The 21,973-nt window shown below is 44.5% G+C and overlaps 1 protein-coding gene across 8 annotated transcripts in view; it reads left to right on the forward strand.

Annotated features, from left to right (window-relative positions):
• SCUBE3 (signal peptide, CUB domain and EGF like domain containing 3) overlaps nt 1–21,973 on the forward strand; it is a 159,993-nt gene that overhangs the window by 118,881 nt on the left and 19,139 nt on the right. For 6 of the 8 annotated variants that reach the window (XM_060189660.1, XM_060189661.1, XM_016192420.2 and 3 more), the window contains 7 exons: nt 10,944–11,066; nt 12,616–12,741; nt 15,525–15,659; nt 16,852–16,977; nt 17,165–17,281; nt 19,391–19,438; nt 21,844–21,960. In XM_060189660.1, coding sequence (XP_060045643.1) covers nt 15,578–15,659; nt 16,852–16,977; nt 17,165–17,281; nt 19,391–19,438; nt 21,844–21,960 — 490 coding nt within the window. In that variant the 5' untranslated portion in view covers nt 10,944–11,066; nt 12,616–12,741; nt 15,525–15,577. The remainder of the gene's footprint in view (nt 1–10,943; nt 11,067–12,615; nt 12,742–15,524; nt 15,660–16,851; nt 16,978–17,164; nt 17,282–19,390; nt 19,439–21,843; nt 21,961–21,973) is intronic. The other 2 variants (XM_007532790.3, XM_016192423.2) reach the window with 1 other exon arrangement.

A 21,973-nucleotide genomic window follows, 5' to 3' on the forward strand; every position in this document is an offset into this window, starting at 1 on the left:
ACACCCCCTACTGCACTGGGTGAAGCTTTCATTCTGTGGTGTCTGTCTGTCTGTCTGTCTGTCTGTCTGTCTCTTTCTTTCTATTCAAAAAAAGTTGGCCTGAAGTGGTGAAGCCCTGACAATGAAAAACAAAGACAAATAAAAAATAGCAAAAATTAAGAGGTCCCCAGAGGATATTGTACAACCATAGTTGAGAAATACTGGTCTAAACCAATCCATGCCCAACAGCATCAACTAGTTTGTCAGACCAACTAAGAAACAACATCAGCCTGAGAGTTTGGGCTAAAATGAAACTATACCTTAGGTGTTGAAGGGATCCCAATGTGGACAAATCTGGCGGTGGGGCAAGGAACAGACTGGTGGTAGAGAGTTCTGGAAGAACTGGCAAAAAGGAATATACTTCAGGGCCCCACTTCAGAGTCATTTTATGCTTGTTCTGTTTTGAAAGGCTGAGCAGCTCAGTAAGTGCCTATCCAAATGAGGAAAGCTGAATGTGCCATTCAGAAGTGGATTTAAAGCATTAGCAGAGCAATAATAGCAGCAAATGGACTGTGGAAAACTGAGCCCTTTTGGACCAAGAACTCACAAGCAATATGACTTCCTAGGAAAAACTTGTGGGAAGACAACTTTGAGCCAGATTTGGAAAGTTGAGTACACTGTGTCTTGGTGTGAGAAATAAGGGCTGAAGAGATAGCTCGTGTGGGTAGGGTGCATACCTTGCCATATTGAGGTTCAAGGCCCAGGTTCAAGTATTGCCACCTCATGGAAGGTGCTATGCCACTGGAAGAAGCTCTGGTGTTGTTCTCTCTCTCTCTCTCTCTCTCTCTCTCTCTCTCTCTATCTCTCTTCCTCTCTCTCTGAGTGAAGAAAGGGATGTGTGTGAATGCTTGGGAAGGGCTAGAATGCTTAGGTGGTATAGAGGATATGGGGAGGAGAGTTTCTCTCTCTCTCTCTCTCTTTCTCTCTCTCTCTCTCTTTCTCTCTATCTGAGTGAAGAAAGGGATGTGTGTGAATGCTTGGGAAGGGCTAGAATGCTTAGGTGGTATAGAGGATATGGGGAGGAGAGTTTTTCTCTCTCTCTCTCTCTTTCTCTCTCTCTCTCTCTCTTTCTCTCTATCTGAGTGAAGAAAGGGATGTGTGTGAATGCTTGGGAAGGGCTAGAATGCTTAGGTGATATAGAGGATATGGGGAGGAGAGAAAGCTTTTTGTAGGTGAGACTGCAAAAAGAAGGATAAGCACTGTGACCTGTGAGACCGGGAAGATGGTGGGAAGAGAGCAGTAGTGGAAGGCTCTAAAAGCTCTACCAAGAAGACTGAGTTTGCTGCAATCAACCTCACTACAGGTTCACTGTAGTAGTGATGAGCATTGAATTGGAAAGAAAGGAAGGACTGGGAGCTCAGGCATCATGGTGCAGACTGTAGTGAAGTACCAGCTGATTCAGAGCCAGGCATGCACCTTTGAGAGCTTCCAAGTGAGTTTCCAAGCCACCCTGCTGTCTGCTAGGGAAGGGCTCAAAGATCCTAGGGTGAACAGGGTATCACTGTGATCGTCCAGTGTCCTACCTCTAAGACTCACAAGCCTGCCTCTAAGACTCACAAGGGTTACCACAGTGCGGGAGGTGATCAGCCAGTCCTTCCTCCTCCAGAGATCCAACAAGAACAAATAAAACTATCTTTTTAAAAAATTTTTTAATTATAATTTATTTTCCCTTTTGTTGCCCTTGTTGTAGTTATTATTGTTGTTGTTACTGATGTCATCATTGTTGGATAGGACAGAGAGAAATGGAGAGAGGGGGAGAGAAAGAGAGACACTTGAAGACTTGCTTCACCCCTCGTGAATCGACCCCCCTGCAGGTGGGGAGCCAGGGCTCAAACCGGGATCCTTACACCGGTCTTTGTGCTTCATGCCATATGTGCTTAACCCGCTGCGCTACAGCCCGACTCCCAAAACTAAATCTTAATCCATTCATGTATTCGAAACTAAATCTTAACCCATTCATATATTCGAATTAATCCATTCATATATTCGAATTCATTCATATATTCAAATTAGTGGTTAAAATTATTTTTACCCACCACTGAGGGCATGTGTCAGATGTGGGTATATGGAGCAAGGACTCAGACCTCTGGGTGCCTTGTCTTTCTTCATACAAATAATCACATTTGAAGTCCCCCCTTTCCTTTTCTGAAAGTTTATTCAACCTCCAAAACTCAACTTGAGCCCCATTCTTCATGATGTTTTTCTAGTGTACCTAGGGTTATTCCTTACTCTATATTCCTAGAGCAGAGCTGACCAATCAAACTTCCTGCGACGTTGGAAATATCCCTATCTGTGCTTTGCACTCTGGTAGCCACATAGAGCCATTGAGCAGTTGATCTGTAGCTACTGCGACTGAGGAAGGGATTTTTTCATTATTTTTTTTTTTTCCACCAGGGTTACTGGTAGGGCTAAGTGCCTGCAAAATGAATCCACCTCTCTTGGCAGCTTTTTTTTTTTTTTTTTTCATTTTTTCCTTTCTTCTTTTTTTTTTTTTGATTTTTTTTTAATTGGGGAATTAATGTTTTACATGCAACAGTAAGTACAATGGTTTGTACATGCATAACATTCCCCAGTTTCCCATTTAACAATACAACCCCTACTAGGTCCTCTGAATCCTTCTTGGACCTGTATTCTCCCCACCCACCCACCCCAGAGTCTTTTACTTTGGTGCGATACGCCAATTCCATTTCAGGTTCTACTTGTGTCTTCTTTTCTGATCTTGTTTTTCAACTTCTGCCTGAGAGTGAGATCATCCCACATTCATCCTTCTGTTTCTGACTTATTTCACTCAACATGATTTTTTTCAAGGTCCATCCAAGATCAGCTGAAAACGGTGAAGTCACCATTTTTTTTTTTACAGCTGAGTAGTATTCCATTGTGTATATAGACCACAACTTGCTCAGCCACTCATCTGTTGTTGGACACCTGGGTTGCTTCCAGGATTTGGCTATTACAAATTGTGCTGCCAAGAAAATATGTGTACACAGATCTTTTTGGATGCATGTGTTGGGTTCCTTAGGATATATCCCCAGGAGAGGAATTGCAGGCTCATAGGGTAGGTCCATTTCTACCCTCCTGAGAGTTGCCCAGACTGTTCTCCACAGAGGTTGGACCAATTGACATTCCCACCAGCAGTGCAGGAGGGTTCCTTTGACCGCACACCCTCTCCAGCATTTGCTGCTGTTACCTTTTCTGATGTATGACATTCTCACAGGAGTGAAGTGATATCTCATTGTTGTCTTGATTTGCATTTCTCTGACAATCAGAGACTTGGAGCATTTTTTCATGTGTTTCTCAGCCTTTTGGATCTCTTCTGTGGTGAATATTTGTCCATGTCCTCCCCCCATTTTTGGATGGGGTTATTTGTTGTCTTGTTGTTGAGTCTGGCAAGCTCTTTTTATATGTTGGTTATTAACCTCTTGTCTGATGTATGGCATGTAAAGATCTTATCCCATTCTGTGAGGGGTCTCTTGGTTTGGGTAGTGGTTTCTTTTGCTGTGAAGAAGCTTTTTAATTTGATGTAGTCCCATAGGTTTATACTTGCCTTAGTCTTCCTTGTAATTGGATTTGTTTCATTGAAGATGTCTTTAAAATTTATGCGGAAAAGAGTTCTGCCAATATTTTCCTTTTAAGTATCTGATAGTTTCTTGTCTAACATCCAAGTCCTTGATCCACTTGGAATTTACTTTTGTATTTGGTGAAATACAGTGGTTCAGTTTCATTCTTCTGCATGTTTCAACCCATTGTTTCCAACACCATTTGTTGAAGAGACTCTGCTTTCCCCATGTAATAGTCTGGGCCCCTTTGTCAAAGATTAGCTGTCCATAGGTGTGGGAGCTCACCTTTCTTCTTTTTTTATTATCTTTATTTATTTATTGAATATAGATAGTTAGAAATTGGGAGGGAAGAGAGAGGTAGAGAGGAAGAGAGATACCTGAAGCACTGTTTACCACTTGCAAAGATTTCCCCCCTGCAGGTGGGGACCTGGGGCTTAAACCTGGATCCTTGAGCATTGTAACATGTGTGCTCAACCAGGTGCACCACCACCTGACCCCCCTTTTTTTTTTATTTCTTCATTGGATAGGATAGAGAGAAATTGAGAGGGGGTGAGAACTAGTGACACCTACAACACTGCTTTACCATTAGTGACGTTTCCCTCTGCAAGTAGGGAATAGGGGCTTGAATCTGGGTCCCTGTGCACAGTAACATATGGGCTCAACCAGGTGCACCACAGACCAGCTCCCAGGAACAGAATTTTAAATGAACTTAAGTGTAAGTAGTCACACATAGGTACCATCTTAGCTAGCACAGTCATACAGCATCTGTTGTCTGAACTAGTGATTTAATTCTTATCCGTGGTTCAGCAGCTAGCCCAGTGGATAATGTTGCTCTTTGGTCTTAAAAGCATGAGATCTGTCACTGGCATCACATGTGCCAGGTGGTGTTCCGGTTCTCACTCTCTCTCTCTCTTTCTTTCATATATATATATGATTAATCCTTACCACCTCAAGCTCCCATTCATTGGAAACCGACCATACACTTTATTAGGCACCTTACACGAATTATGTTACCAACTGCTCGTAGTCTCTTACAAGGACATTTCATGACTGTCATTTTAAAGAGGAGGAAATAAGCGAATCAGGAAAGTCTCCATAGACAGTAGCAGATGTGAGATGTGAATGTGGGCCTGGCTAATTCCTGAGCTGAGGCTCTTTCTGTGATGATAGTATGTTTTTCAGTGTCATTTTCTCTTCATGAGTTGGGTAAACTGATTCTCCACAGAGCCTTACTACTTACAGAGGTTCTTCCTGCCCTATCTTGTGAACTAGCTTTCCTACCTCCTTATCTTTTACTGAGGGATGATTTTCCAGGCTGGTTCAGTAGGCACAGGAGTGAGTTGGAAAATAAGTGAACTGTAGCAATTAGAATCAGTGGGCCTGGAGGATGGCTACAGAGGAAGGTAAGTGAGTTGGAGGGTAGACCTTAGAGCTGAGTAGAAATCCAGGAGAGGTGAGGCAGGGCTTTAAGACAGTCTTCCAGATTTTAGTTACTTTCTTAGCCTCCAGAAGCCTCAGTCTTGCCCCCAAAGTAGTTATTGAAATATGAAGACAAATGACAGCAGTTGTTTATAAACTGGAGTGATTACTGGTTCATTCTTTCATTTAGTAAATATACATATGTATGTATGTGTATTTACTTCAAATGCCTTAAGGGTTTGGACACACTGGATTGGCAATATGCCTTTGAACCTGAATTTTTAAAAAAATTATTTATAAAATGGAAATATCGACAAGACCATAGGATAAGAGGGGTACAATTCCACAAGAGGGGTACAGTTCCACACAATTCAAACACAACTCCATATCCCATCCCCTCTCTTGAAAGCTTTCCTATTTTTTATCCCTTTGGGAGTATGGACCCAGGATCATTATGGGGTGCAGAAGATGGAAGGTCTGGCTTCTGTAATTGCTTCTCTGCTGAACATGGGCATTGACAGGTCAGTTCATACTCCCAGTCTGTCTCTCTCTCTCCCTAGTTGGGCAGGTGTCTGGGGAGATGGGCTCCAGAACACATTGGTCGGGTCATCTGCCCAGGGAAGTCAAATATCATGGTAGCATCTGGAATCTGGTGGCTGAAAAAGAGTTGATATAAAGCAGAACAAATTTTTGACTAATCATGAACCTAAGGGCAAGAATAATGCAGATGAAGATTTAGATTCTTCATTTTGGAAAAAGCTAGTAGGTCTATTTTAGGTATATTCCAAGGAGCCCCATGAATTTAATAATTTTTGCCTGAGTCTAACAGCTAACGTGCAGGTGGACCCAAGGTATTGTCTGGGGAGATGGTGTCATAGTTGGAAAAGGGACTAGAAATCTGGATCAGGGAAGAGAGTAGCTCCCAAATATGGGGAAAGTATATAGATACCATTAACTGTAAACCCCATCGATCTGATTTGGATCCCATATTCAGCACAGGAGCCTGTGTAACCTTTGAATCCCTGTAGGTCTGAGCTCATATTCTGTGGTCACAGCTAGGAACATTCCAGAGCTGCACTAATTTCAGGATCCATCTTCCTTGAGTGGTAGAGTATGTTGGCCCAACCTCCCTTCGGACAATGGAACGTTCCCTACCATTGTTGTTCAGCATTGAGGGCAAAGTCCTACAGGGGCCCACAAAGGGGTCCATTATGTTGTTCCTGATGGAGATGACCAGTGACAGTGGCGAGAGGGATCTGGTAGAGGTCTAAGCCCAGTGTGGGAATCCCAGGACTCCCTGACTAGGGCCCCAGGTGATGGGGTGGCCTGGTAGTGACCAAAGAGTCATCATTAAAGTATGCTGTCTCTTGCCCTTATCCAGCTTTTGTAGTCCTTACTTTGTCTGACAAAGTTAGTTTTGGAGTGATTGAGGGAAGTTAAATAGGAAGTAGGTGAAGAAGATATCTTGGTCTAAGTAGAAACTATTTGATTAGATACTTTGTAGTATTGTGTTTGTTTATTTAGATTTTTCTACTTGCTTGCTGTATTTATTGACTCACTGCAAACTATTGTGCACTTTTGCTTTAAGGTATATATTTTCCCCTAACTTATGGATACGTGTGTACATATGCCCTATCTCCTGGGCCCTAGTCTATATCTAGTAAACTTGAATTTTGACAAATGCTAGCTTATGGATTAACATATATCTGATGACTCCATGACACTCAGAAAATCCTAATCCATTTAACTTATGTTTTTCATTGGATTAGTTACCTCTGAGCCTCTGTGGTCCTCAGTATAACACCTTTCACATGCACACTTTATAAAGACTCTTCAACAGAATAGAATATTTCCCCCTATTTCAGTTCAGCTTTATGACCATCACAATATTACCTCAGAAATCATCGGAGTCTTGGGTTGGGGAGAGAGCTCAACATGCTAAAGTGTAGGATTTGCATACCTGAGGTCCCAGGTTCAATCCCTGGAACCACCATAAACCAGAGCAGAGCAGTGTGAATGCTCTGGGGAAGCTTTCTAGCCAAACTCTTTTTTCCCCACTTCAATATGTTGGGTGGCTTCTTCCTTTGATATATCTCTGTTATAACAAGAGTCAGGAGCTAAAGAAACACTTGGGTTTAGATGAACAAGCTTAGGGTAGCAGGATGAATGGACCTGTCTAGTCAACTGGAAAGCTGCAAGGGCTCTACTACTCAGGCTTCAGGTTGCTGGTGCCAGCATCTGCCACCTCCTGACTCCTCAGCTGTTGACAGCACAGGGGCCAAAGAAAATCTTCCACGATGGAACTTTTTTTCTCGCATGGCTTTTATTAGTGATTTAATAATGACTTACAAGATTCTGAGATTACAGGGTGGAGTTCCACACTGCACTCACCACCATAGTTCTCACAAAGTCTGAGAGAGTTTGGCTATTTCATTCTTATTATTTTTTGCAAGTTCATGTGTTGTAATTATATAGATTCGACATATGAACAAAACCATCTGATACTTGTCTGTCTCCTTACTTCACTAAGTATAATCACCTCCAGTTGCAGAGGATAGAACTTCTTTCCTTTAAAGCTTATTGCTATCATGATGGGCAATTGGGAGCAAGTGTGGTCTCAGGCAGAAAGATGATGCAGCTGAGGATGCCCTCTCTTCCTTTCTTCCCCCTTCAATTACCAATGGCTGCTGGCTCCTGCCACTTTTTAAGAGGGCACCATCGCCATGCCTTTTCTATCCCCCTTCCCTCTAAGTATATGCCTAAGAAAGGTAAACTGGGGCCAGGTGGTGGCACACCTGGTTGAGTTCTTGAGTTATAATGCATAAGGACCGGGGTTTAAGCCCCCCAGTACCCACCTGCAGGGGAAAGCTTCATGAGTGGTGAAGCAGTGTTGTAGGTGTGTCTTTGTCTCTCTTCTTCTCTATCACCCCCTTTCTCTCAATTTCTGGCTGTATCTCTATCCAATAAATAAATAAAGATAATACCAATTTTTAGAGTTTTTTTGTTCTCTTTTGTTGCCCTTGTTTATTCTTGTACTTATTATAATTGTTATTGATGTCATTGTTGTTGGATAGGATAGAGAGAAATGGAGAGAGGAGGGGAAGACAGAGAGAGGGAGAGAAAGACAGACACCTGCAGACCTGTTTCACCGCCTGTAAAGCGACTCCCCTGCAGGTGGGGAGCCAGGGGCTCAAACCATGATCCTTATGCCAGTCCTTGCACTTTGTGCCACCTGCACTTAACCCAAGGCGTTACTGCCCAACTCCCCCAATTTTTTTTAAAAGAAAGGCAAACTGATTCACATTAGGTTGAATATTTCTAATCAAGTTAATCAATTCAAATATTTTGTTTATTTTTTAAATCAAAGAGGAGTGTTACAAATCATAAAATCTTAGCTGTCATTGTGGAGTATTGGGCTGTCAGAAAAGTCATGACATACTTTTCTTTTTTTTAATTTATTTCTTTATTGGGGAATTAATGTTTTACATTCAACAGTAAATACAATAGTTTGTACATGCATAACATTCCCCAGCTTCCCATTTAACAATACAACCCCCACTATGTCATTTATTATCCTTCATGGACCTGTATTCTCCTCACCCACCCACCCCAGAGTCTTTTACTTTGGTGCAATATGCCAATTCCATTTCAGGTTCTACTTGTGTTTTCTTTTCTGATCTTGTTTTTCAACTTCAGCCTGAGAGTGAGATCATCCCATATTCATCCTTCTGTTTCTGACTTATTTCACTCAACATGATTTTTTCAAGGTCCATCCAAGATCGGCTGAAAACGGTGAAGTCACCATTTTTTACAGCTGAGTAGTATTCCATTGTGTATATAGATCACAACTTGCTCAGCCACTCATCTGTTGTTGGACACCTGGGTTGCTTCCAGGATTTGGCTATTACAAATTGTGCTGCCAAGAAAATATGTGTACACAGATCTTTTTGGATGGATGTGTTGGGTTCCTTAGGATATATCCCCAGGAGAGGAATTGCAGGCTCATAGGGTAGGTCCATTTCTAGCCTTCTGAGAGTTCTCCAGACTGTTCTCCACAGAGGTTGGACCAATTGACATTCCCACCAGCAGTGCAGGAGGGTTCCTTTGACCGCACACCCTCTCCAGCATTTGCTGCTGTTACCTTTTCTGATGTATGACATTCTCACAGGAGTGAAGTGATATCTCATTGTTGTCTTGATTTGCATTTCTCTGACAATCAGAGACTTGGAGCATTTTTTCATGTGTTTCTCAGCCTTTTGGATCTCTTCTGTGGTGAATATTCTGTCCAAGTCCTCCCCCCATTTTTGGATGGGGTTATTTGTTGTCTTGTTGTTGAGTCTGGCAAGCTCTTTTTATATGTTGGTTATTAACCTCTTGTCTGATGTATGGCATGTAAAGATCTTCTCCCATTCTGTGAGGGGTCTCTTGGTTTGGGTAGTGGTTTCTTTTGCTGTGAAGAAGCTTTTTAATTTGATGTAGTCCCATAGGTTTATACTTGCCTTAGTCTTCCTTGTAATTGGATTTGTTTCATTGAAGATGTCTTTAAAATTTATGCGGAAAAGAGTTCTGCCAATATTTTCCTCTAAGTATCTGATAGTTTATGGTCTAACATCCAAGTCCTTGATCCACTTGGAATTTACTTTTGTATTTGGTAAAATACAGTGATTCAGTTTCATTCTTCTGCATGTTTCAACCCATTGTTTCCAACACCATTTGTTGAAGAGACTCTGCTTTCCCCATGTAATAGTCTGGGCCCCTTTGTCAAAGATTAGATGTCCATACGTGTGGGTCCTCATTTCTGGGCTCTCAATTCTATTCCACTGGTCAGTGTGTCTATTCATGTTCCAGTACCAAGCAGTTGTGATGACAATGGCCCTATAATACAGTTTGAGATCTGGGAGTGTGATGCCTGCGGTTCTGTTCTCTTTTCTCAAGATTGTTTTGGCAATTCTAGGTCTTTTCTGGTTCCAGATAAACATTTGTAGCATTTTTTCTATTTTCCTAAAAAATGTGCTTGGGATCTTGATGGGGATAGCATTAAATTTGTAGATGGCTCTGGGTAATATATTCATTTTGATGATGTTAATTCTTCCAACCCATGAACATGGAATATCTTTCCACTTTTTTGTGTCGTTCTCAATTTCTTTGAGTAGTGACTCATAATTTTCAGTATACAAGTCTTTCACTTCTTTGGTTAGGTTTATTCCTAGATATTTGATTGTTTTTGTTGCTATAGTAAAAGGAATTGATTTCTGGATTTCAATTTCTTCTAACTTAGTGTTTGCATAGAGGAATGCCACTGACTTTTGAATGTTAATTTTGTAGCCTGACACCTTACTGTATTGCCTGATGATTTCCAAAAGCTTCTTGCTGGATTCCTTAGGTTTTTCTGTGTATACTATCATGTCATCTGCAAATAAGGAGAGTTTGACTTCTCTTCCAATCTGTATCCCTTGAATTCCTTGCTCCTGCCTGATTGCTATGCAAGAACTTCCAACACTATGTTGAATAGTAATGGTGATAGTGGGCAGCTCTGTCTAGTACCTGATCTGAGTGGAAATGCTTCCAGTTTTTCACCATTGAGTATGATGTTGGCTGTAGGTTTGCTGTATATAGACTACACTATCTTCAGAAATTTTCCATCTATTCCCATTTTTTGTAGTGTTTTGATCATAAAGCATGACATAGTTTTCTATGCAAAAATGCATCATGACTTTTCCAACAGCCCAATACTTTTGAGGGGGATTGGGATTCTTTTTGGATCCCTGAAATTGGAGTCTGCCCATGCTGCTATCAGAGGGATATGAAAGAGTACCTACTTCTAGTGGAATTACCACTTCCATTTAGGAAAGAGGGTTTTTTTTGTTTTATTTTGTTTGTTTTTGCCTTTGGGGAACTGCATTCACATGCCCCCTTTCTCTCTGCCAGATGTGGACGAATGTGTGGAGGGAACTGACAACTGCCACATTGATGCTATCTGCCAGAACACCCCAAGGTCCTACAAATGCATCTGCAAGTCTGGTTACACGGGGGATGGTAAACACTGCAAAGGTGAGGCTGGGAGGGCATCTGGAAGGGAGCTCTGTGGAGAGGGCAGGGGTGACCAGGGGCCACAGCTCTCAGTTAGTCACACTGTGGTTACAGTATAGATGGTGAGCTCAAGGCTGAACTGTAGGAGGCATGCAGGTGAGTCCAGCTTGGGGAAAGGGCATGAGTAGAGGAGATATATTTTTCCAGAGAGAATGACATTTTTTAATCTGTACAAAGTTACCTTATAGACTAGCTGAGTCCTAGTTCACAGTCACACGGTCACACTAAGGTGAGGTTGGGGTCAGAATCATGGGAGTAAGACTTGAGATTCCCTGGTGCTGAAATCCCCACCTTTATCCCCATGCCCATGAAGATGGGGGGGGGGGGGCAGAGAAGAAGAGCAGACAATTCACCCCAGGGGTTTTCATACTGAAAATAAGCATATCTTACCCCTTAATTAAAGCAATGCAAATTAAAGCAATAGCAATGTTGAGATGTTTAAATTTATGATCTTCAGTTTTGGTTAAGACTTCAGTGGACAAATTAACCTCATTAATTTCTGGCGATATTATACATTGAAAGGTGATTTTGTTAGCGCAAACAAGAATCTCAAAAGGTGTGTACACCCTTTAACTCAGTAATACTAGGGACTTAATCACATAAAAATTCAAAGTAGGGGGAGTCGGTGGCAGCACAGCGGGTTAAGCGCACGTGGTGCAAAGTGCAAGGACTGGCGTAAGGATCCCGGTTTGAGCCCCCGGCTCCTCACCTGCAGGGGAGTCGCTTCACAGGCGGTGAAGCAGGTCTGCAGGTGTCTATCTTTCTCTCCCCCTCTGTCTTCCTCTCTTCTCTCCATTTCTCTCTGTCCTATCTAACAATGAAGCCATCAATAACAACACCAACAATAAAAAAAACAACAAGGGCAACAAAAAAGGAAAAATAAATATTTTTTAAAAATTCAAAGTAAATGTAAGGATCCCGGTTTGAGCCCCCGGCTCTCCACCTGCAGGAGAGTTGCTTCACAAGCAGTGAAGCAGGTCTGCAGGTGTCTTTCTCTTCCCCCTCTTTCTTCCCCTCCTCTCTCCATTTTCTCTCTGTCCTACCCAACAACAATGGCATAAATAACAACAACAATAAAACAACAAGGGCAACAAAAAGGAAATAAATAAATAAATATTATAAAAAGAAAAAAATTTCAAAGTAAAATGTGGATGAAGATGTTCTTCAATGCATTATTTTTATGATAGCAAAATAAGTAGGAGAAATACAGCTATAGAAAAAAAAAGCTTAGTTAAATGATGAAATAACACCACAATGGAATATTATGTAATCTTGGGTGGTGGTAATTAGAATGAGTAGAAACATGGGAATGCTAACGGCTAAGTTTAGATGAAAATATCAAAACAGCATGTGAGCTCTGGCTACAACTACGTATGTACACACACACATACATGCACAGATGGTTTTATATATGTGGTGAAAACCCACTATAAGGCTGAACTCAGGGGTAAACAGTGGGGGGGAGGGTACCAAGTCAGGTCCAGTTACCTCAGCTTCTCTGTGCCCACAGATGTAGATGAGTGTGAACGAGAGGATAATGCAGGCTGTGTGCACGACTGTGTCAACATCCCCGGCAACTACCGATGTACCTGCTATGATGGATTCCACCTGGCGCACGACGGACACAACTGTCTGGGTGAGTAGGGGACAGGGGGTGGGGGGAGTCTTGTGGGAAAAAGATGCTTTCAGAATTTCCCATTTCCAAACCAAAGAGAAGAAAGTGATCAAAAAGCTGCATTCCCACAACATACAAAACAAGATTTGCTTCCCCTTTGAGGCGGGATGAAGTAGTTCTGCTGTTAGATGAAAACCATCACAATGAGGACCAGGAGATAATGACGTGGTGAAGTGCACACTTTACTATGTGCAAGGACCTGGTCCCTGGCCACCACATGGGAACAGTGTGCAAAGGGGAAGCTTAAAGAGTGGTGCTGTGGGATATCTTTTCTGTGGGGAGAAAAAAAATGTGTAAATAAAATAAAGATAAAAGAGTTTTCCAGGAGTGGTGGAATCATGCTGATGTGAAGTCCTAGCAAAGCTTGGGGGTGGGGGTGGGATGGGGCAGCAAATATCAGAGGAGATGAGAGGTCCTACTAGAAAGTACTCCCAGAGTCCCAGAGTAGGTCTAGGAGATGACAGTAGTGGGCTTAGCCACAGGAATGGAAGTAAAGCATGGTAAGAAAGTGATTTTGCTCCAGAAAGATCCTGATTCTGCTACCTATTAGCTGTGGGGTCTTGGGCAAATCAGCAGTCTCTGGGAATCTCAGTTTCCTCATCTCTAAAAAGAGGATAATTGTATATCACAGAGATGTTGTGTCTCTGTGCCCTGAAGAGCCACTGACTTTTTTTTTTCCCACTGAGCCTGTAAGGCAGGGTTTCTCTCAGCTCTTCCCATAATTTCTAGTCTCACCTTTTCTTCATTTCTGAATCAATCTGATTGAATCTCCTTTGTCCCAAGAAATGGATTATCAACTTTGGTCTCTATTGTTTGGGAATATTAGTGGGATCAAGCAGATTCTTCCCCAAGAAGTAAGAAAACTGAATTTCATACCAGAAAAATGTTTGAGATGTAAACCTAGGAAAGGTCCACACTCCCAATTTCTTCCTTTCTGGTGCCAAAACAGACATAGGAGACTGAAAGAATAGGAAACCAGGAAAGGAAGGAAGAGACACAATACCTAGAAAAGTGAATAAGGCTGCTCTCCTTTCCCTCCCACCCCTGATCAAACAAATGAATTACCTCAAGTCCTGTTAGTCTATAGAAAGCCTTCTAACTACAGGGATGCTTCAAACCCAAATCACATTCCATCTTTGGACCGATCATACTTACAGGTTTCCACCCCCTAGTTCAGGACTTTAAACTTTGATCCCAGTAATATCCCCAAATGACAGAGACCAAAGTTAGGTTTAGTTTCCTAGAAATTCTCCCATCTCTGATCCAGCTCCTGGGACAAAGGAGATTAGTCTCTTCTAGGGAGAGAATTTTTTAATTCTTGGACCAGGACAGAGAATTGCTTATAGGACAATAAACATCAGCCTCTGATTTGTTTGGTAGACTTGACCTTTCTGGGTCTCTGTACCCAGAAAGAACTAACCAGAGAGATAAGAGGTGTGAAAGGGACGGGGGAAGCAAAGGTCTATCTAACCTACACCCAAGGTTGAGAGTCGAAGCTTAGTTTTGGGGAAAACCCTGAGTAAAGTCATCCATGCCCTGGGCCTCAGTTTGTCCACCTGAGAATTAGAGGGAAAAACTTTGGCTAGAATAGCAAGGTCACAAGCCTGGGCTAGAAAGGAGCAACTAGAAAAGTGGAATGTAAAATGGGGCAAGAGAGAAGAGAAAAGTCAGAGATGCATCAAGAGATGAAGTAGAGTTAGGACCAAGACAAAGCAAAGCATACTCCTTTGGCTTTCTCAACAGGTTCATCTCCGGTGGGAGCCAACCAGGTCGAATGGGAAAAGACATGGTTTCAGGGCCTGAGCGGAGACAATGGGAAGGGGTTGGGGAGGCAGATGAGGTTGTCAGGAGCCCAGGTTCCAGCTTCTCCATTTGGACTGCTCCAGGTTCCAGACTGCTCCACTAGTCTTCCTGATAGCTCCTAAAACAAAGCAAGCTGAGAAAGGCTGTGGACTTGGGAGGGTAGTAAGTAGCATAGAGATGGATTCAAGACATTGGAGTGGGAGTTCTAGAATGAGCTTGGCACTGGGACCTGGGGTGGAGGGGTGATTTTTGGGTGGTGAATTGGCCTGGCAGCTCTCTACAGTTCCTCCCCACCAAGCTACCAGACTTTGTTTTGTTAAACCAAAATAGGAGAAAGCCTGGGGAATATGGCAGCAAGCCCAGGCTGAGGCTGGGGGTGGAGGGATGAAATGAGAGAATAATGGGCCATGGTCTGTCCCCAGTAAAGGTCCCTACTCCACTAATAATTGAGGCTCACTGCCTTTTCCCACTATGCCCTTCTGACCTCAGCATCATGGCTGTAGCTCTCTCTTCACACAGGGAAAGCCACTGCCAGGTTCTCTAACTCCCTGACTGCTCATAGTGACCATGGACTCCCAGTTCTCTCCATCATTACCTTCACTGCTGTACCTCTTGCTCTGTCTCCTTTTCTGGTCTCCTCTGCTCTCACACCCAGTTTCAACAGGTGAAGGAGAGGCAGGCAAGTTTTCACCTAGGTGAGCCCTCCCTGCTTCTTAGCTCCCCAGCCCTGGCCTCTTAGGATGGCCACTTCAGGAGCCCTGGAACATTAGCTGCTGAGTAGGTGAGAACTGACTGGCCTAAGCGTAGAGGTTGTTTTGGGGCAGGGGAGGAGGGAATTCTTGGATTCCTAAGACTCCTGTGAGCCTTTGATGCTGAAGTCCCAGGACATACCGTGGATGCTGACTGCTTCCCCACCATCTCACCCCATCTATCCTGCACAGATGTGGACGAGTGTGCTGAGGGCAATGGTGGCTGTCAGCAAAGCTGTGTCAACATGATGGGCAGCTATGAGTGCCACTGTCGAGAAGGCTTCTTCCTCAGTGACAACCAACACACCTGCATTCAGCGGCCAGAAGGTCAGCCCATGGCCTGGAAGACCCAGCCCTACACTCCTCAGGCTTCTTAATAACTCAATAGGGGCTTCCCGTCAATACCCCCTAGATCTCACCCAGCCTACTAAGATCCATGCACTCCTTTTCTTGTCCTTCAGTACAGTCACATCCTCGGGGATCCATCAACAGAGATATCCTATTTTAGAACAAAACCCAGTGGAATTCATTTGGGGCTGAGGGTGTACTGTTCCCAGACTTGAGGGCTTCAGTGATTCCTTATCTCTTGGATTGAACTGAGAAGGTCAAGAAGGAAGAGTGGGCTATATATTGTCTAGTTCAGACTCTTTGTTCCCTCACTAGACTATACTACCCTGAGGGCAAGAAATATGTCTAGTTCACCTTTGTATCTCCCCAGTACCCAATATATTGCCCTATATGTATTGGGGGAATGATCAGTATTTATTGCATAAAATAGCAGAGTAATTATACCAATTACTTCTCACTCACTTTATAGATCTAATTATCATTTTTTCTTTATATATATATATATATATATATATATATATATGTTTTTCCCTTTTGTTGCCCTTGTTTTTTTTTTATTGTTGTTGTAGTTATTGTTGTTGTTGTTGATGTCATTGTTGGATAGGACAGAGAGAAATGGAGAGAGGAGGGGAAGACAGAGAGAGGGAGAGAAAGATAGACACCTGCAGAACTGCTTCACCGCCTGTGAAGTGACTCCCCTGCAGGTGAGGAGCTGGGGGCTTGAACCGGGATCCTTACACGGTCCTTGCGCTTCACGCCACATGTGCTTAACCCACTGTGCTACCGCCTGACTCCCAGATCTGATTATCATTTATCTTCCCATTTGACTGTAAGCTCTTTGAAGAAAGAGATCATACCTCACATTTTTCTGGGTACTTCTAAATCCATCCAGCACCTAGCATTGTACTGAACTTTTTTTTTCTCTTATGTTTGTTTGAAGGAGAGGTGATTGTGCAGCTATTCTTAAGACATGTATTAATACATGTGCATCATTCTAAATGGCTCTTCCTAGTAGCACCCAGCTATGTGGGCAGGTTAGGAGGTCTAGAGGGAGTCATTCACCTCTCTGTTGTAGCCTCAGTGAAATTCTCCCAATTTCCAAGGCCACAGCTATCCTTTCAGCTTCCTCTTCCTTTAGCATTCACCCCAACCCCTCCTCTTCCCTTTATAGAAGGAATGAATTGCATGAATAAGAACCATGGCTGTGCTCACATCTGCCGGGAGACACCCAAAGGGGGTATTGCCTGTGAATGTCGCCCTGGCTTCGAGCTCACCAAGAACCAGCGGGATTGTAAATGTGAGATGATTGGAATGGCTGGGGTGGGGGTGGGAGATGGAGTTGGAGTTTGGGGTATCTGCAGCAAGAAGGGAGAGGGAAAGGGAGTGTGGGAGAGGCAACTTGAAAAGAGGTGCAGCATTTATGTTATAGAAAACTGGTGCCCAGAGGGCAACAAGCTGATGGGTTTCCTGCTTTCTCTGCCCAGTGACGTGCAACTATGGGAATGGTGGCTGCCAGCACACATGTGATGACACCGAGCAGGGTCCCCGGTGCGGCTGTCATGTCAAGTTTGTGCTCCATACTGATGGAAAGACATGCATCGGTGGGTGAGGCCAATGGATTACTCAGTGCACCTGTGATGGGGTTGGGGGCCAGGGTGCTTGGGAACCAGGGGCCAGGGGAACACATGAGGACTGAGGACCAGATGCAAAATGGCTGGTGAGCAGAGAGTTGAAGACCTAGAGGATACTAATTCTAGTAAGGGACAGCTCAGAGACTGAAGGGCTTACCGGTTCCTCTCCCATTCTCCTGCGGGTCCCCCCCCCCCCACCACCTCACCAACCTCTTTGCCCCAGGGTAAGGTGTTGCCAAACTGGGAGTAATTTTTGAGGTGCTTGTTGACCAAGGCTGTGGTTGAGAAGTAGAACTGGGGCAATGCAGAGGATTAAATCTGGCCTGAGGCCAGGGCTAAGCAGTGTGGTGAGAAGGAGCTGGCACAGCCTACTGTCCCCACTCTGGAATGGAAGGTGGTACAGTGTGCTCTCCAGGAACAACCAGCCCTGCACTGACAAATGGGGTTTCCTGACTTCAGATATCTTTTTTCTTTTTGTCCTTTCTCTCCTTTCCCTCTTCCTGTGGGTCCCCTCCCCACTGTCCTCACCCGCATCCCTTACCTCCTTCTCTGTCTTGCACACTCCAGTGGTACTCCCTCTCAGTTCTGCCTGGAGCTCTCTCATTTGCTCACCAACTCTAGCCTTCCACCCCTCTCGCCCTGCTTTGGGGCTTTCATGACACCTGATCCCTTTTCCTCAGTGCTAGGTTTTATCTTATACATCTTCAGATTCATAGGCAAGTTCAGTTCCTTCACTCTTGCAATTTAATTTCTGATCCCTAGGTCTGCAGGTCTTTTAATGAAGGTCAATGACTACATGCTCACAGAGTACTAAGAAAGATTAGGGTGTGAGGTGTACCCTTGGAGAAATGGGACATGAGAGTTAGGACAGTATCTTCAGCCAAACAGGGGACAGACTTGTCGTGTAGATATGGGCATTTATGGGCCATTCATCTCATAGCTACAACATGCTGGGGTGGGAAAGTGAGAACAGTACCACTGTGTGTACATCAGAGATACAATGTTCAGCTCAAGAGTTAGATTATCTCCCTGACTCATTCAAAGACCTGCCCATTCCTCAGAAAGCGCTACCACCCACCACCACTACCCCAGGCTCACAAATAGGGGAAAGTACAATTCTCTTAAAGGTCTCTCTTATGTATCAGCTCCAAAACTTGCACACATGATTCTAAAGCGTCATCCAGTGTCATAATTAAAGTCTCTCCTGCTCCATGTTTCCATCTGAACTAATCAGGATCATTTTTAGATTTTCATATTGCCTTCTCTAGGCTAATTTGTTTTAACTCTTTTTTTACTCTCAGAAATTTAATTCTTCTACTTCCTAAACCTCCCACCAAGCCCTGGACACACTCACACATCCCCAGAGTCTCCCAAGGAAACTGCATGTAGTCCCCAAGGAAAAGCTGCATGAATCACGACAAAGCATAGGCCCATGGATGCGTGACCCAGGTCCCTCTAGTTACTTTCTATTCAGATAGTCCCAAGCATGGCTGCTTTTGAAAGTATTCCTATTAAGCTTGAGCTTTGCTCTAATCCAAAAACCCATTCTGTCATCTGGGCGATGGCCAAGTGAAGCAGAAGAGAGCAAGGGAGACTATGCCAGAGCTCACAGCCCCCCACCACCAAGTCCTTGCCCTGCATCTACTTTTCCCAGCAGCCCTGGTAAGACAATAGTTCATTGTTGGGGCCACCAGGACATTCAGACTGAGTGGGAAGACTGAGAAAGCAGTAGAATTTAGCAGAAAAGGGTGGGAACCATTGGGAATTGAGATTTGGCAATTTGTATGACTTGAGGTTGAATCCCAGCTCTACCTTTGATGGGCCTTGGGGTCCCAGGCTCAGGATTGCCCCCTCTCTGAGACTCAGTGTTGCACCAGTCGCTTGGTAGGAGCCTGGCTTCTCTGAGGACGGCAGGCAGGACAAAGCCTGGGAGTAAAGTTGCTGTCTGAGTCTTAGTGCTCACCCTTTGGGGCTAGTGAGTTCGGGTTTGCAGGGTGGAGGAGGGGCTGGGATGGGTCTGGGGAAGGCCACAGTGGCTCTTGCCCAGCATCTAAACAGCTTTTTTACAATGTCAAACAGGGGAAAGGCGGCTAGAGCAGCACATCCCCCCTCAGGCCGTTTCTAATGGTAAATATGTCTGCTCTCTTGGCTTGCTCTCATTGGCTTGCTAGGGGAAAGGCTAACCCGCTGGAGCTCTCACTAACTGCATGCCCATTGGGCCCAGCCTGACTGGGCTCCAGCCTGATAGCAGGGCTCCCCTTACAACATGGGTGCTGTGCCCTCTGGATGACAAAAATATCTGAATTCCCCAAGAGCTGGCCCAGGATGCTTCCTATTGGTTTTATTTATTTATTTATTTATTTTGGTCCTGTCACTTTCCTCTCCTGCCCCCTCACCTACCTTCTAACACCTCCCCTCTTCCCAACCGCCCCTCTCCCCGTCCGCTTCCTACACAGTTAAGGACCCAGCCAGCTCCAGCTTATTCATTGTGCCCACTGTGCCACCCAATGTAGGCATGGTAGGGTTAGGTGCCATCCTTCCTTGTATCTTTACCTACTGTAGCTCATAGTCTTAGCAGCACTCATCATTCGCTACCACCATAATGGCTAAAAGCATGACATGAGTCCTGATAGTCCAGAGTTGGAATTTTATCTTTGCCACCTTCTACCTGTATGACCTCAGGCAAGCTACTGCTTCTCTACCCTTCTGTAAAATGGGGAGGATAAGAGTTCTCCCTTAGGGTTGCTGTGCTGGCTGAGATGGCATGTGTAGAGCATCTGCTGCATGCCTGAAGTAACTTGTGCTTTTAATACTGTCACCCGGAGAGCAAAGGGTTGAGGACATGCCACTTTGTGGCCCCAGCCCTTCCCAGGGAACCAGTACCTAGAAAGGGGGGTGGACATGATGAACATTGTGCCCACTCTGCTGATGCCCATCCTGGATCCTTCAGGATCTACATGACCTTGGCACTGTTCTCTCCCTGCTCCAGAGCTGAGGGAACCTCTTCTTATGCTAACAGCCTTCTTGAAGGGGCTGGGCTGGGCTTGGAGCCTGAACTCAAGATTCCCTCTGCATTTTCTCCCATGGTCTTAAAGCTCAGGAGAGACTAAGGTGGGACTGGCACATAAGAAATCCCACTGTGGCTGCTTCCAAACCTGGGACCATGACATGACCAGGACTCCAGAGGCAGAACTTGTCCTCTTCTTGAGCATTTGCATTGCTGCTGTCCTTGCTAACAAAGTCAGAGATTCAAGATGATAGTACTTACCAATGCTTATCTTATCTCTTTCTGACTCGTTGGATCACTCCCCTTCTCTTCCCCAGTGGAGGCCTTGGGATTTTTGTCTCTCCAGCGGGGTAATACTAGTGCCCCACCCTCATTGTTCACTCTTAATAACAGTCCCTGTGTCAGGGCCTTGCCCATAGCCTTGCTGAAGGCTTTTCTCTGGGCTGATTCACCTGACTCTCTTGAGCTGCAGCTTGTTTTTTTGTATGTTTTTTTAAAGGTTTATTTATTTATGGGGGTAGGGAGACAACCAGAGCATCATTCTGGCATATGTGATACTGGGGACCAAACTCAAGACCTTATGCTTGAGAGCCCAGTGCTTTATCCACTGCGTCACTTCCTTGGTCTCCCGAGCTGCAGCTTATATCTGTTTTTCTTCTGCTCTAAATTCACAAAACAGGGAGAGTGACCTGTCAATGTCCATCCTCCCCAGCTCTGACCCCTCAGTGAAGGAGAAACTTCCGTCAAAAGGGGACAACAAATGAGACCTAGCTCTAAGAGTGTCTACTCTTTTACTTCTCTTATCCCCTTCCTTCTCTGGATTCTTCTTTTCCCTTTGTCCTCTCCCTTCCCCTAGACATAATCTCCCCTTTGCGGAAATAAAACAGAACAGCCAGCTTATCTCTATCTGGGACTAGAAGGAGGGGTTGGGAGGAGGTGGAGGTAACCGGGACGGGGCTGGGGATTGACCAAGTGTGTACTATCTCCTCTGAGAATGAATACTTAGTCCTGGAACTGGGATCTTAAACTGCCAGGCAGGGAGGAAGGGGAAGAGGAATTGGTGGTCATCCTTCAGCTGTTTTAGTAATCACAGGGCTCACTCTTCTTAAGATTGTCTCTCTTTCACCCACCAAAGAGACAGTGAGTGTAAAGAGGAGAAAACTATCTGTCCCTTCTTGGCAATGAGAACCACCCTGACTTAGCTCCCACCCCTCCCAGTGCTCTCCCCTCTGCACCTCCTCCACCCTCTCAGCACATTCCTGCCTGACAGCTCTGGCTTGTACCTGCCTCACTGTTGTCCACCTTGTTTCAATCAAGCAGGGGGCAGGGAAGTGGACTGCTTGGCTGTACTTGTGAAGGGGATGGGGGCTGGGACTGATGGGAGGAAGGGGGCTGGGAGCCTCTGCTTACTGCTCCTTCTAAAGCACAGAGAGACAGCCAAGGCCTTCCCTGTGACCTTTTTTCCTCTATTACCCTTGAGTGTAGGACTCCTCTGGTTACTATCCTTCACCTCCTTCCTAAACAGAGACTTGTGCTGTCAACAACGGCGGCTGTGACAGTAAGTGCCATGATGCAGCAACTGGTGTCCACTGCAGCTGCCCTGTGGGCTTCATGCTGCAGCCAGACAGGAAGACCTGCAAAGGTAAGGGCTTGTA

Source organism: Erinaceus europaeus, chromosome 4 (assembly GCF_950295315.1).
Source record: "Erinaceus europaeus chromosome 4, mEriEur2.1, whole genome shotgun sequence".
Taxonomy (NCBI): Eukaryota; Metazoa; Chordata; class Mammalia; order Eulipotyphla; family Erinaceidae; genus Erinaceus; species Erinaceus europaeus.